Source organism: Bidens hawaiensis, unplaced genomic scaffold (assembly GCF_021521415.1).
Source record: "Bidens hawaiensis isolate Kalapana, Puna unplaced genomic scaffold, B.hawaiensis_p1.1 tig00045353_1, whole genome shotgun sequence".
In the NCBI taxonomy this organism is placed as follows: Eukaryota; Viridiplantae; Streptophyta; class Magnoliopsida; order Asterales; family Asteraceae; genus Bidens; species Bidens hawaiensis.
Window position 1 is genome coordinate 41,908 of NW_027498061.1, and position 14,564 is coordinate 56,471.

At 39.7% G+C, this 14,564-nt stretch overlaps 1 protein-coding gene across 1 annotated transcript; it reads right to left on the reverse strand.

Moving 5' to 3' along the window:
- Nucleotides 1–13,280: 13,280 nt before the first annotated feature.
- On the reverse strand, nucleotides 13,281–14,042 carry LOC143595582 (uncharacterized). Its single transcript, XM_077074565.1, has one exon. It carries the CDS (start codon nucleotides 14,040–14,042, stop codon nucleotides 13,281–13,283), a length of 762 nt encoding a protein of 253 aa, XP_076930680.1.
- Nucleotides 14,043–14,564: the final 522 nt, after the last annotated feature.

Consider the following 14,564-nt stretch of genomic DNA (forward strand, 5'->3'; position numbering starts at 1 on the left):
CATACAAATAAACAGCCAAGTAAACGTCCTCAACACATGGGATACTGCGCGACTAAAGTTCATAAACAAGTTTAAGACTCAAGTTTTGTATGAACACATGAACATCCCAAAGCATTTAAAATAAAAAGGGATTAGATACGAGATAACTCACATGATAAACGATGCGGTGATAGATAAAGCAAGAACCAACTTTAAACAAGCACAAGTTAACCTATAAATAAGATTATTGTTTTAACGATTGGTTTTAAGTCTTGATTATAAGTTAGCATAATTAAATAAGTAAATTATTATATATAATATATATTACCGGAAAAGCAGGGCAGAACAGGAAGGACGACGGAGGCAGAGAGGAAGACGGCAGAGAGCAAGGAGCAAGAGAACAGGAGAGATTAAGTGTTTGTGTGTGATGTGTTATGAAAAATAATACTATTATTTATAGAGAAACCCTAGGGAACACAATCCCTAGAAAAAGGGGAAAAGATCTCAAAAAGTAAAAGATTCCAAAAGCAAAAGATATCAAAAGATATGGCAGCTGCAGGGGGCAAGATAAAAGCTGACAGGGAACAGTAACAGGCATGGGCGGTTCAGATAAAGGTACTGGTCAAGCATGGCAAAAGCAGATCTCAAAAGATAATGTCAGTCACTTTTTCTGTCAACCAATGGGGTTGGTGCGCATGCTGCGCCGAAAGTAACTATTCAGACATTAGATAGGTTAGGTCAACAGCTCAGAAGAAAAGACATTACAAAAGCAAACGGCTAGAATAAACAGAAGACTAGACTAAAGGGTCAAGCGCGAGAAGGCTGAGTGCGCGAGCGCGAAGGCTGGCACAACGAACCTTAGCGTGCTGCGGGAAGAATCACAAATCCTTAGCGCGCTGCGTGAAGAACAAGAATTCTAAGCGCATCGCGGGAAGAACATACATTCTTAGCGCATTGCGGGAAGAACATGCATTCTTAGCGCGCTGCGAGAAGAGTTCTCTTCACGCATCGCAGGAACAAGATGTCTTCACGCAGGCTTCCATGTAAGGAGTCTGGCGCGTGGAGCTGCAGACATCCTTAGGTGGGAAGAACCAAAGGACAAGCAAAGGAGAGGGAAACAAAGCGGAAAGAGAGAAGGAGAGGGAGGGGACGGCGGAAAGAAAGAGAGAGAAAAAGGCGGGAAGGAAATATATATTATTATTATTATTAAAAGTAAAATATAAGTATAAATAAATATTAAATCATAAAAGAGAGATCGGGTCAGAGAACGGGTACCTGGGTCGGGTCGGATCGGGGCAGATGTCACAGGTAATTCATTCCAACGAATTAGCTGTAACATCTCGAGAAATACCCTATTTAAGTTTCGGATTAAAAACATCAATTTTGAAAATTAAAGGGCTGAAAATAAAAATTTTTAGACCCATCATGCTACGCGATGAATAGGATATGTTTAGCATCGCGCTACGCGATGATGTTTCCCAGAAAGTTACAAAAAGGGGGTGTCGTGCTGCGCGATGGTCCAGAAGGAAAGGGGTATCTCGCTACGCGATGACCCGGTTAAGTAACCCAGTCCACGTGTCCAACCACGTGTCAACACGTGGCACAATCTTATGTATTGCGGCGTCACGCTACGCGATGGCCTAGGGAAAGGTCCATCGCGCTACGCGATGGTGGGCAAAACTTTGCCTATAAAAGGGGGCTACGGGTTTAAAGCATTCACATCCCAAAAACACCTTTCTTCACACACACACAACCTTGGGAGGCGTGCCCGACCACTATAAGGTTCCATGGTCCCGATTTCTCGTAATTGTGCAAGAACTAGAGTTTTAACGATCCGTAGATGTGTTAAGCAAGCTGGAAGCGAGGTCCTGACGATTTAAGTTTCAATAAGTGATAAGGGAGTAGAAGTGCTGCCCGTGCAAAACTTAGGCAATAAAAATACCCGCATGAGGTAGGTATTCTGCTTAAGTTATTATTTTATTATTATAAAGGCTTAGACTATGGTCGGAAGTATAGCCTGAACCTTGATTACTGATAAACATAATATACCTTTTCATAAGTAAATGTTATAGTCAAAGTATTGTTTTCTTTGTGATTAAGAAATGTGAGAAATAAAATAATATTTCTCTATGATTAAAAGAAATATACACAAATGTTATAGTTAAAATAAAGTTTCTTCTTGAAGAAGAAACCCAATATAAATATTTCTTCCTGAAGAAGAAACATAGTATATGATTAATGAATAGACAAATGGACTAAAGGTCCAAATGTTTTAAAGAACTGATTGTCAAAGTTAAGCTATGCGAAACAGACTATAAATCTGAAGCTAGATCATTGATCTAGATATTTATACAAAGGTTGTTCTCGTATTATAGGTCCGAGATAGAAAGAATGCAAAAATCAGAAAGATACACTGATCAAGAACAAAGGTGAATACGTCCAAACCTTTTTATAGTGTGAAATGTTTTATGACGTAAATACGTCTATGTACTGTTTTAAAGGTATTTATTTACTATGGAGGGTTATCCATAGATAAAGAGTCAGAAAAGATTTTATATGAGGATTGGTACAAATCCTCTATGTTTATGAAATGATTACTCTTATAAACTATGGACTGTTATCCATATGTAAAGAGTTATGAAAGTATTTGCATGAGGGTTGGTTCAAATCCTCTAAAAACGTTTTGATACAAGGTAGTACTAAACACTCAGGCTAAAATACATGTGTCTGGATCCATTCATATATGATTTGTAGTAGGCCACTACAATCATACTGACCATGAGGCAAGTGACTGTCTCTAAGGCGAGTGAAGTCCGATTATGTGGTCTATTGGTATTTTTAGTTCTGATGAGATGGGATGAGGCCCACTGAGTCGTTGAACACTATTGGTGTTGTATCATAACGAAGGTGATTTTGTATATGATTATATTATGATGAATTATGAAAAAATTTTTATTGAGTCAGCGTTATTCACTAGCACATAGCTGACGTATTTTTCCCCTACATTTCAGAGAAACAGTAAAGGTAGAACAGACAAGCAAGCCAGATTAGAAGATTGGGGACATAGTCATTAGAAGTGATCTGATGGCTCATATGTTTTAATTAAAATATTGAGAAGAATCATATTTTTAAATGGCAAGCATTTGAAATATCAAAATGGGTATTAAATTCCCGAGATTTTATTATAATAATATTTTATGACTTCCGCTAAAAGAATGTAACTCTGATATATTTGTAAAACAGGTACCAACTATTAGTCATACGCCTAGGCCCGAAGGTGGGGTGTGACATTAGCACTTGAGCACATGCACGATTACCCTTTTTTATCATACGCTTATCAATAACAACAGTTAGAGAAAAATTGAATCTTGTTTGAACCGGAAGCGGTGTAATTGAAGTAACTGGACCATGAGCCAATTTCAAAAGTGACACATGGGTGCACCTGGGCTTCAGCTAGCAAATCAAGTCTGTAAGCTACCCTTCGTATTCTCTCAACAATAAGAAAAGGTCCATAGTACTTGGGGCTTAGTTTATTCGCTTTCCCCTGTTTCAAAGAGTTTTGACAATAGGGATGAAGTTTTAAAAAAACCCAATTGCCAATTTGGAATTCTCTTTCAGATCTATGCTTATCTGCCAATTGCTTCATACGGTTTTGAGCTCTAATTAAAGACTGTCTAAGTTCCTGAATTGCATCTTCTCTTTCACATAACAATTCATCCACAACTGCTACTTGACAATCTTTATGTATATAAGGAATAAAGATAGGTGGTGCATACCCGTATAATGCTTGAAATGGTGTCATTTTTAGTGTAGAATGGAAATTTGTGTTGTACCACCATTCAGCTAGGGAAACCCATTTTATCCAGCTAGTATTTGTGCTTAGAGTCAGGTAAGATTCAATGCATCTGTTTGTCCATCCGATTGAGGATGGTAAGCAGTAGACATTGCTAACTGTATGCCATGTAATCTGGTGAACTCTTTCCAAAAGTTGCTCATAAACAAAGGATCTCGATCAGATACTATAGTCTGAGGCCAGCCTTGCAATTTGAATACATGGTCTAGAAACAGTTGAGCAACTGTTGCAGCAGTATAAGGATGACCCAAAGGAATGAAGTGGCCATACTTAGTTAGCCTATCTATAATGACCAAGATCGAGTCTTTACCTTGAACTTTAGGAAATCCTCCCACAAAATCCATAGAGATGTCTGAAAATATGTATTTAGGAACTGGAAAAGCTGTGTTTTCATGTTTTCCCCTTTGGCATACCTCACAATTCCTAATCAATTGTTTGACTTGTTTATTCAAACCTCTCCATTTAAACATACTCTTGACCCTCTGAACTGTGGCATGAACCCCTGAATGACCCCCTACTGCTGAACTGTGACTGAATTGGATAATGTCATTATGTAAAGTTGGATTCTTGCCCACCACAATTCTGTTTTTCTTGGTCAACAAATTATTTTCCCATTTATAATTTGAAACATTAAATCCTTGAGATAATTTTTGTATGACTTCTTGCAACTTCAAATCTGATTTCCAGGAATCTTTGATTAATAGAGTAGAATCTAGTGTAGACAGGGTTAGAGTGAATAAAGTTGGACCCTAGACTCTGGATAAAGCATCAGCAACTTGATTATCCACACCCTTTTTATACACAATGTCATAGTTATACCCCACCATTTTAGATAACCACACATGTTGCAGGGGAGTAGTTAGCTTCTGTTCCAGTAAGTATTTTAAACTTTTCTGATCACTTCTAATTATAAAATGCCCCATAGACAAGTAATGATGCCAATGCTTAACTGCAAATATAATAGCCAATAACTCTTTTTCATACACTGATAAAGCCTGTTGTCTAGGACACAATGCTTTACTGATGAAAGCTAGGGGATGAGAGTCTTGCATAAGAACAGCTCCAATTCCCATAGATGATGCATCAGTTTCTAAAACAAAAGTTTTAGAGAAATCAGGCAAACCTAAGACAGGAGGAGAGCACAAAGCTTGTTTGAGAGTATTGAAAGCCAAGGAAGCTTCTTCAGTCCATTCAAAACTATCTTTTCTTAATAGGTTGGTAAGTGGCTTAGCCAAAAGACCATAAGATCTTATGAACCTTCTGTAGTAACCCGATAAGCCCAAAAATCCTCTTAACTGTTTGATGTTAGCAGGTGTGGGCCATTGTTGAATAGCTTCAACCTTCTTTGGATCAGTGGCAACTCCCTCATGGGAGATTATGTGTCCCAAATACTCTACTAATTGACCACCAAAATTACATTTAGAAAGTCTAGCGTAGAGTTTATTAGATCTTAAGAGTTCTAACACTTCTCTCAAATGAATAACATGTTGATCCAGTGATTTACTAAAGACCAGAATGTCATCAAAAAATACCAGGACTGATTTTCTCAACAGCTTTTGGAAGGTGTGATTCATGAGTGACTGGAAAGTTGCTGGCACATTGGTTAAGCCAAATGGCATAACCAAAAATTCGAAATGCCCTTCATGAGTCCTGAATGCTGTTTTGTGGACATTATCAGCAAACATCCTAATCTGGTGATAACCAGATCTTAAATCTAATTTGGAAAAGATTGTTGCACCACCCAATTCATCTAACAGTTCCTCAATCAATAGAATTGGGTGTAGCCACATTCAACTTTCTCTAGTCATTACACATCCTCCAACTTCCATCTTTCTTTTTGACTAACACTACAGGAGCAGCAAAAGGGCTTGAACTTCCCCTTATTACCCCTGTATCTAATAATTCCCTTGTCATCTTTTCAATTATGTCTTTTTGAGCCGACTGATATCTATAGGGTTTTTGATAGATTGCCACAGTTTCATCTTTTAATAATACCCTATGATCAAATTTCCTAGCTGGAGGAAGAGAAGACGGTGTTTGAAAAACATCTTCAAATTCTTGTAATAACAACAGAATAGCCTCATGATTAACCTCTTTAGAAACCACAGTTCTATGTTGGAATTGTTCTTTATCGTGTTCCACTTGCAGGCTGAACAACTGAGATTGCACCACTTGGTCATTAGCCTTAATTAAGTGACTCATAACTTCAGTGGAACATAAAGATAAAGTATTAGACTTATTTCCTTTCAACTGATATACTTTATCTGCCATAGTGAATTGCATAGTCAATTCCTGGAAATTCCATACAATGTTGCCAAGAGGGATCAGCCATTGAATCCCTAGAACCATATCATAGTTACCCAAAGGAATCACTAACACATCTGCCTTGAACCATAACCCTTGCATCTGCCACTGAAAGTCAGGGCAGACCTTAACACATTCTAATTGTGTACCATTTGCCACACCTACTTTCATTCCCTTAATACTCTTCATTTGACATCTAAGTTTTTGTGCCAATTGTTCATCCATAAAATTGTGAGTTGATCCAGAGTCTATAAAGATCTGTAAACGTTTATTGCCCACCACTTGCATGGTGGAATAGGAAGGTACTCTGGTTAAAGCATGAATAGAAATGAGTGGTTCATTGACAATAGGTTCATTGAGTTGTGATTCACTATCCACTAAAGGTATAATCTCCTCTTCATCCCCATACAACTCAATGACATAAAGTTGTTTATTTGGACATTTATGAGTGGGTGTGAATTTTCATTACACCAAAAACATTCGCCTTTAGATCTCTTAACATCCATCTCCTTACTAGTAAGTTTCCTAGTGTTATTAGAAGAGAACCGATCAATGATTGTTCTTGAATATTCAGCCCATGAGACACTGGTAATGGATCTGTTCTTGATGAAATTATTGTGCCATTTCATAGCCTTCCCATCCAAGTTAATCACAGCATAACGAACCTTGTGCATCTCTGGAGTTTCATCAACATCAAAGAAATGTTGGGACTTAGCAATCCAGTCTTCCACGTCTGCAGTTCCATCAAACTTATGGAATTCGATTTTCCCCAATCTGAACAAACGATCAGTTCTTGCAAAATTGTTCAAATCCAAACTCATTCCAGAATGATTAGAAGGTCCTTTTGAACAATTAGAAGGCACAATCTTGTCCAGCATTGCTCGAATATCAGCGAAAGATTGATGAGATTCATCCATAAACGAATTGATTTTCGCCAATGCGTTTGAGTGTTCGCGGACGGTTTTATCAATTTCCGCTTGGCTTCTCGTAGTCGTCATAACAGAATTAAATCGAAATTGACGGAAGAATTGAATGAATATGACAGAATTGTAACTCCGGCGAAGAATTCCGGTGAACAAATAGGTTCAATTGTAGGGCAAATAGAACGTTTAATCGGAAGAAATTAATCAACAATTGATCAATTCCGGCTACAAATGGATCGGATTAGAAAGGAATTGATTGAACAATTGATAAATTCCAGAATTGAAACAAAAGAATAGAACAGATTGAATCAAATTGAAACAAAAGGTCTAGAATCGGTTGAGCTTTGATACCAATTGATATGAACGAACAGAAGTAGAGAGATAAACTCAGAAATTAGGATAACAATTAATCGATCTCCTCATTAACAAACCCAACGGTATTAGTACAGACTCGATTAACTAACTGTTCAACTAACTATCTGACTTATTACACAATTAGCCCCATACTAATACAATTTTACAAACAGACCCCTCAACTATAACACTTGTAACAGCATCTGTCCTACTAAAAGGCACTAGTCTCATGAGACGTAGAATATAGAGCCATGAAGTTCCATTATTTATGCCAATAACTCAATTTTCCTTCGTCAATTATGTTGTCACGCTGTATTATTTATCGTTACGATATTATACATTTGGATATAACATATTGAGCAAATTTGTAAAAATGAATATGTTATCTATATCAAAATATTAGGATTAAAGAATTATAATCATAGCTTGCTACCACTCTAGATGTTCATATCAAAATCTGTAATGTTAATTGAGATTCGACTATTCGAGGCAACGATCTAGAGATTTTGTTTTCCACTTTCCCCTTTATTCGGCCCATTTAGTTGTTTGTAAGGCCCAAACATGTGTTAGGCACTTTCCCATTTCTTCCAAAAATCCCAACAGTTAATTCTTAAGATTAGTGGAGCTGAGGTAGAGGTAGTCATTATTATTAATTATGTGACAAGATTAACTTCATATTACTAAAATTATCATCAATAAGTAGCATTGTTGTTTAAAGCTACATACTTTTAGATACATATATGCTTTAACAAAAAGGATTGAAGATGTTTTATGGGTTTAGATATGACATCTTGTCTCAGAGAAACTCATTCAGATCGGACATTAGGGCTAGTTTCAAAACTTGTTAAAAGAAAAGATGTCTTTTGTTGTGGGACACGTGGTACTGACTGTGCCATCTAAGGGATTTTTATGGCTATGGTTATTCACACACCCTTGACCAATCCACACCCCCTTTAACATGAGGTTTCATATGATAGTATAAAATCATATTTACCTCTCTACTTTGTTTATATTCTATAAACCTTCTACATCATAGTATTTCTAGTTTGGTATAGCCCTGGATGTTTCTGACAGAAGATTATTACTCTGGTTAAAATATTTTGATAGTACAATTACAATTTCAATTGGATAATTCAAAGACAAAATATACAATTACGGGTGAAGGTTGCATTACAACGTTGTACATTGTGGATAAATCATTGTACATTGTTGTTACAGATATTGGGTGTTCAATTTTGTTTACAAGTTCTACTGCATGTAGTTCATGTTGGTTATTTTAGTGTTATTGGATTAACTTATCGATCGAGGAAATAACGTTAGAGATTAAACGAGTTAGGTGACGCGAGAGTGCATGCTCGATTTAATTCTAATGTTATTTGGGCTTTACAATAACATTGGATTTATTATTTTAAAACTTGGGCTTAAGTGTTATGTTAATTGGGTTTAATTGATTTAGGGATTATTGTTTTAATAAAAACAATATGATGGATCAGTTAATATAAAGGCCTATGGTATTATTTTGGCCATGGGGTTTTTTCCTTGTTTTAATATGTTATCGATCGATTGAGATAGATGAGAACAACCGTTACAGGGTTCTCTGGTTCTTCATCGATATACATAGAACAATCAAAATTCAATTCCATGTGCAGAAATTCTCTGTCTTATCCGATAAATCATTGTGTGTAACCCACAAATAGATTTATCTAATAGTGATTACACGATTCAGAGAATAATCCATGTTGCAATTTCTTCATCTACAATGGCATACAAGACTACCAGGTTTGTTTGCTTGTTTAATTGATTGATTTTGGTTATAGACCACCCAAAATATACAACAGTTCATTCCTACGATGCTTATTTGTGGTGAATCAGATTTACCGTGTTGTTCCGTCATACACGTGTTTCTTAAGGTGTTAGTGTTTGATACTGCACATTTTTCTATTTCGTTTCCGTGTGACGCTCATGAGTAGTTTGATGAAATGCCCACACTTCAGTTGTGGTTTCATGTGATGTTCACTGATTGTTGTTAATTGAGTAATATATTTTGAGGGAAAATATGTATCAATTGAATTATGGTTTCTTTTGTTGTGTGCTGCAAGGGTTTGTACTTAAAATCAATTAGTTATTGCCTTATTGGGATTTCATTTGCCATGGTGAGAACATGTTTTCTTTATTATTATTTGATAATTAATGAATAATTGCCCCCCTTATTTCATCTCACATAATGTGTATTTATAATACAATACAAATCTTGTAATTTGAGACTAATTCTTAATTTACTAAATATACAAAGTTGCTTAATATATGTACGACTATTACTCCCCCGCAGTCGAAGCGAAGGGAGGACCGATGCTTAGACTGGATCGAAAGTCATCGAAGAGGACGTGTGGCAAGCCTTTGGTGAAGATGTCAGCAACTTGATGGCGAGACGACACATGAACCACACGAACATTTCCTTTTTGAACCTGTTCCCAAACAAAATGAATGTCAAGCTCGATATGTTTAGTGCGTTGGTGCTGAACCGGGTTACCCGACAGATAGATAGCACTAACATTATCGCAATAAACTATAGTTGCACGGTTCAGTGGGCGTTGGAGCTCTAGAAGAAGGTTACGCAGCCAGCAGATTTTAGCGACAACATTAGCAACTCCACGGTATTCAGCCTCTGCACTGGAGCGACTGATGGTAGACTGCCGTTTAGAGGACCAGGAAATGAGATTGTCGCCTAGATAAACACAGTAACCTGATGTTGAGCGTCTCGTGTCAGGGCATCCAGCCCAATCCGCATCTGTATAAGCGCGTAGAGAACCAGTGTCAGAGGGACCCAGGTGAAGCACAAGATTAGGTGTTCCCTGAATGTACCGGATAATTTGTTTCAAGGCATTCCAGTGAGTAGCCCGAGGAGCATGCATGTGCATGCAAATTTGTTGCACTGCATAGGAGATGTCGGGGCGTGTAAACGTGAGATACTGTAGGGCACCTGCAAGAGAACGAAAAGCGGACGGATCATCATGAAGGGGACCTGTGTCTGCACTGAGCTTGGGTTGCGTGTCGACTGGTGTGGCAACCGGCTTACATGAATCCATAGCCGCACGATGGATGATGTCTTTGACGTAGGCCGATTGCGAGAGAAAGAGATTGTTGCCTGTACGAGTCACCTGTATACCCAGAAAGTAGGACAAGGGCCCCAAGTCTTTCATTGAGAATTCTCCTGCAAGACTGGACATTAGTCGACCCCGAAGAGCTTCATTGGAGGTAGTAAGTATGATGTCATCGACGTATATCAGGAGATACGCAATGTCACGACCCTGGTTATATATGAACAAGGAGTTATCACATTTACTTTGGCGGAAACCCTGCAAAAGAACAAAATCAGTGAACCGTTGGTACCACGCCCAAGGGGCCTGTTTCAGACCATATAAGGATTTCTTCAGGCGACAAACATGATCAGGGTAGTCTCGATCGCGAAACCCCATGGGTTGATGCATATAGACTGTCTCATGTAGAGTGCCGTGTAAGAAAGCATTAGTGACATCCAGTTGATTGATCTGCCAGGATTGAGCCAGAGCCAGTGACAAAATAAGTCGAATAGTGGCCGGTTTAACAACCGGGCTGAATGTTTCGCCACAATCTATACCTGCCTGCTGACCACGGCCATCACAAACGAGCCGAGCCTTGTACCGTTCCAACATGCCATCAGACCTGAACTTGTGTTTAAATAGCCACATACTACGAATAATATTCATGTCGGGAGTGCGAGGTACAAGCTCCCAGGTCTTATTTTTAATAAGGGCACTAAATTCGTTGGTCATGGCACTATACCATTCTGGAGTGGACAAAGCAACCTTGGGATTTTTCGGAATTGGTTGAAGAGTAGTGGTGTTGAGGTTGAAAAGGTGCTTGGGTTTGACAATGCCACTCATGGAGCGGGTGCGCATAGAATGGGTATTGGCTGCTGCAGGGGGTGGGTTTGAGGCTGGTACGGGATCGGGTAGATTAGGCGATGGGTTGGTGAATGGGCCGGGTGTAGTAGAAGCGGTAGAGGTGTTAGGGGTGTGAGTTTGTGAGGGTGGTGGGGTAAGAGAGTGGGCTGAGGGAGTGGTTGAGGACTGGGCCGAATGAGAGGGTGATAATGGGCCTTGGGCAGTAGGGGATTGGGTAGTGTGCTGGTCGGTTGAAGTGTGGGTTGGGGTAGAGTTATTAGGTTGGGTGGTGGAGGTTTGGGCTGGGGATTGTTGGGGCGGCAGTGGGCCGGTTGGGCCAGGGGAGACATGTGACCATATTAGAGGGTTTAAGGTTGGGTTTAGGAAGTCATACGTGTGGGCTGTGGTTGGGGACTGTATTGCAAATGGGAAAATGGTTTCCTCAAATTTGACATGTCGGGAGATAAAGATTTGATTGGTGGAGAGGTTTAGACATTTGTAGCCACGGTGATTTGGAGGATAACCAATGAAAACACACGGGTGTGAGCGTTGGGTTAATTTATTGATGGTTGTGGAGGGTGTTATGGGATAGCATAGGCAACCGAAAACACGTAGATGGTCGTATTCCGGTTGACAATTGTATAAGAGGGAGGTGGGGGATTTAAAGTTTAGTGTTTTGGTGGGCAGAATGTTTAATAAGTATGTGACGGTGGCAAGGGCATGGTGCCAAAGGTTAGGAGGTAACGATGCTTGCGCGAGAAGGGTGCGAAGCATGTTATTGATGGTGCGGATTTTGCGTTCCGCTTTGCCATTTTGAGAGGAGGTGTGCGGACAAGAAAACCGAAAATGCATGCCATTTGTGTCACAAAAAGTGTAAAAGTTGTTGTTAGCATATTCGGTTCCATTGTTGCATTGGAATTGTTTTATTCTTCTCTCAAATTGGGTGTTGACGTGGGTGTAAAAGGATTTAAAAGTGGCAAAAACCTGTGATTTATGGGAAAGGGGAAATGTCCATAAGAAATCTGTGCAATTATCAAGAAACAACACATAATATCGGTGACCTCCCGTGCTAAGGACGGGGGAGGTCCATAAATCACTATGAATAATATCAAAAGGCATAGAAGTAGAATTCATAGAATCATAAAAAGGAAGTTTAGTCTTCCCAAAAACACATAGTTCACACAAAGTGTTATTTATTTTGGAATAATTAATGAAAGACGACAATTTTAAAGAATGTAAAAGACTATTTCCCGGGTGTCCTAGACGTTGATGCCAGCGATCTTGTGTGATGATGGTGAAGGAGGATGGTTGGTTGGAAGTAGTGTGGAGAGGAGCGGTGAGCGGATAAAGATCGCCGGTGCTGTTGCATCTAAGGATGGGCGCCCGAGTTTTGAGATCCTTCACAACAAAACCAAAAGGGTCAAACTCAATAGAAACAAGGTTATCAGTGGTTAGTCGTCTAACAGAAATTAAGTTTTTGATGATGTGCGGGGCAAAAAGGATATTGTTTAATTTTAATTGTGGAAAGGGTGGTGGTAGGACTTGGTTGCCTTGTGCCACAACTGGAATAGATTGACCATTACCAACAATTATAAATTTATTAGTGCACGTATTAAACTTGGACGGGGAGTATATACCTTGCTGGTTGGCTGAGTGGGAGGAGGCACCGGTGTCCATAACGCCATGATCGGGTGGGTTGAGAGTCATCGTATAGAGAGCTTGTTCGATGTCCGTAGGGGTGTAGGAGTAGTTCGCCTGATCCGGATGAGCTTCTAATATACCCTGGCTGTTTTGTTGGTTTGGCCTGGATGGATACGGACAAGGTGGACGACCCGAGGATGGCTGCGACCACTTTTGAGAAGAATTGTTCATCAGTTGCGACCACTAGTTGGCTGTCCAGGAAGTTGGAAAAACAATATAGGGGTGGTTTGGAGATGCTTAAGGCTAGCGGTTCCTGTTATTATTATTATTACGCGGGCGACCCCGTCCACGACCCCGAGACCTATTCCGGTTACTTGCAGCAGCGTCGGTGGATGGCTGAGATGCTGCAACAGCGGCTAAGGCAGTAGCCGAGAGCTGTACAGCCGCTGCTAATTGGCGCTTCTTCTTGGCTTCTTCGTTGGTGAGACGGGAACGAACTTCAGAAAAATCCGGAAGTGGATCACGGTTTTGCAGAACTGTGGATATTCCATCAAACTGTTCGGTCAAGCCTGTGAGGACTTGTAGCACGAGCATACGGTTGTCGATGGGAGACCCGAGGCCTTGTAGTTGGTCAGCCAACTGTTTCGCATGCCGTAAATAAGCGGACATAGAAGAGAAGTTGGCGAGATTCAGATTAGCGAATTCTTGGCCAAGGAAGATGGCACGGGTGTGGCTATTATCATTGAATTCTTTCTGAAGCGCAGTCCAGGCTTCAAAAGCCGACTGACCAGGGACGCAGATGATGTGTAGGAGATCAGTCGAGATGGTCCCGTATATCCACTGGAGCACAAGAGCATCCAGCCGAGACCAAAGGGCTGTCTTCGGGTCAGCGTCCGTCGTTTCAGAGGACGAAGAAGACGCGGGTTCGGCAGGCTTTGGGGAGAGGTGTTGGATGACCTCGTAGGCTCGACAGTGTATCTGGAAAAGTTCCAGCCATGTGGTAAAGTGAGGCGATTCCTTTTCCAAAACCATGGGAATGAAATTGCGGATATTGGTGATGGTCATGGCTGGATGGAGTTTGGGATCCATGGCAGCCTGAATAGGGGATAATGGATGAAGAGAATGTGAGAGGAAGGGAGGAAGAAGACCGGCGGCAGTGAGAGGCACCGGTTGAGGGGTAGGGTTAGGATGTTAGAGGAATGATACCATGATAATTAATGAATAATTGCCCCCCTTATTTCATCCCACATAATGTGTATTTATAATACAATACAAATCTTGTAATTTGAGACTAATTCTTAATTTACTAAATATACAAAGTTGCCTAATATATGTACGACTATTATTATTATTATTATTATTATTATTATTATTGGTCAACTAATTTGAATAGCTAAAATTTGTCATATCACATTAGTCGTTTATCTTGTTTTAATAATGTTCACTGTCATTCAATGAAGTTGTTTGTCCTGCTTGACTACAAGGTATCTTACTTTAATAGGTTTCTCATGTTGTTTGCATCGTGTGCTCTTAGTTTTGTTAAAATGTGATTCGTAGCCAAGTTGATAGGCGATAACGTTGTCTGAG

What these genes read in the sequence shown, in the direction of transcription:
- LOC143595582 (XM_077074565.1), bottom strand. Translation starts at nt 14,042, where the DNA reads ATGACCATCACCAATATCCGCAATTTCATTCCCATGGTTTTGGAAAAG.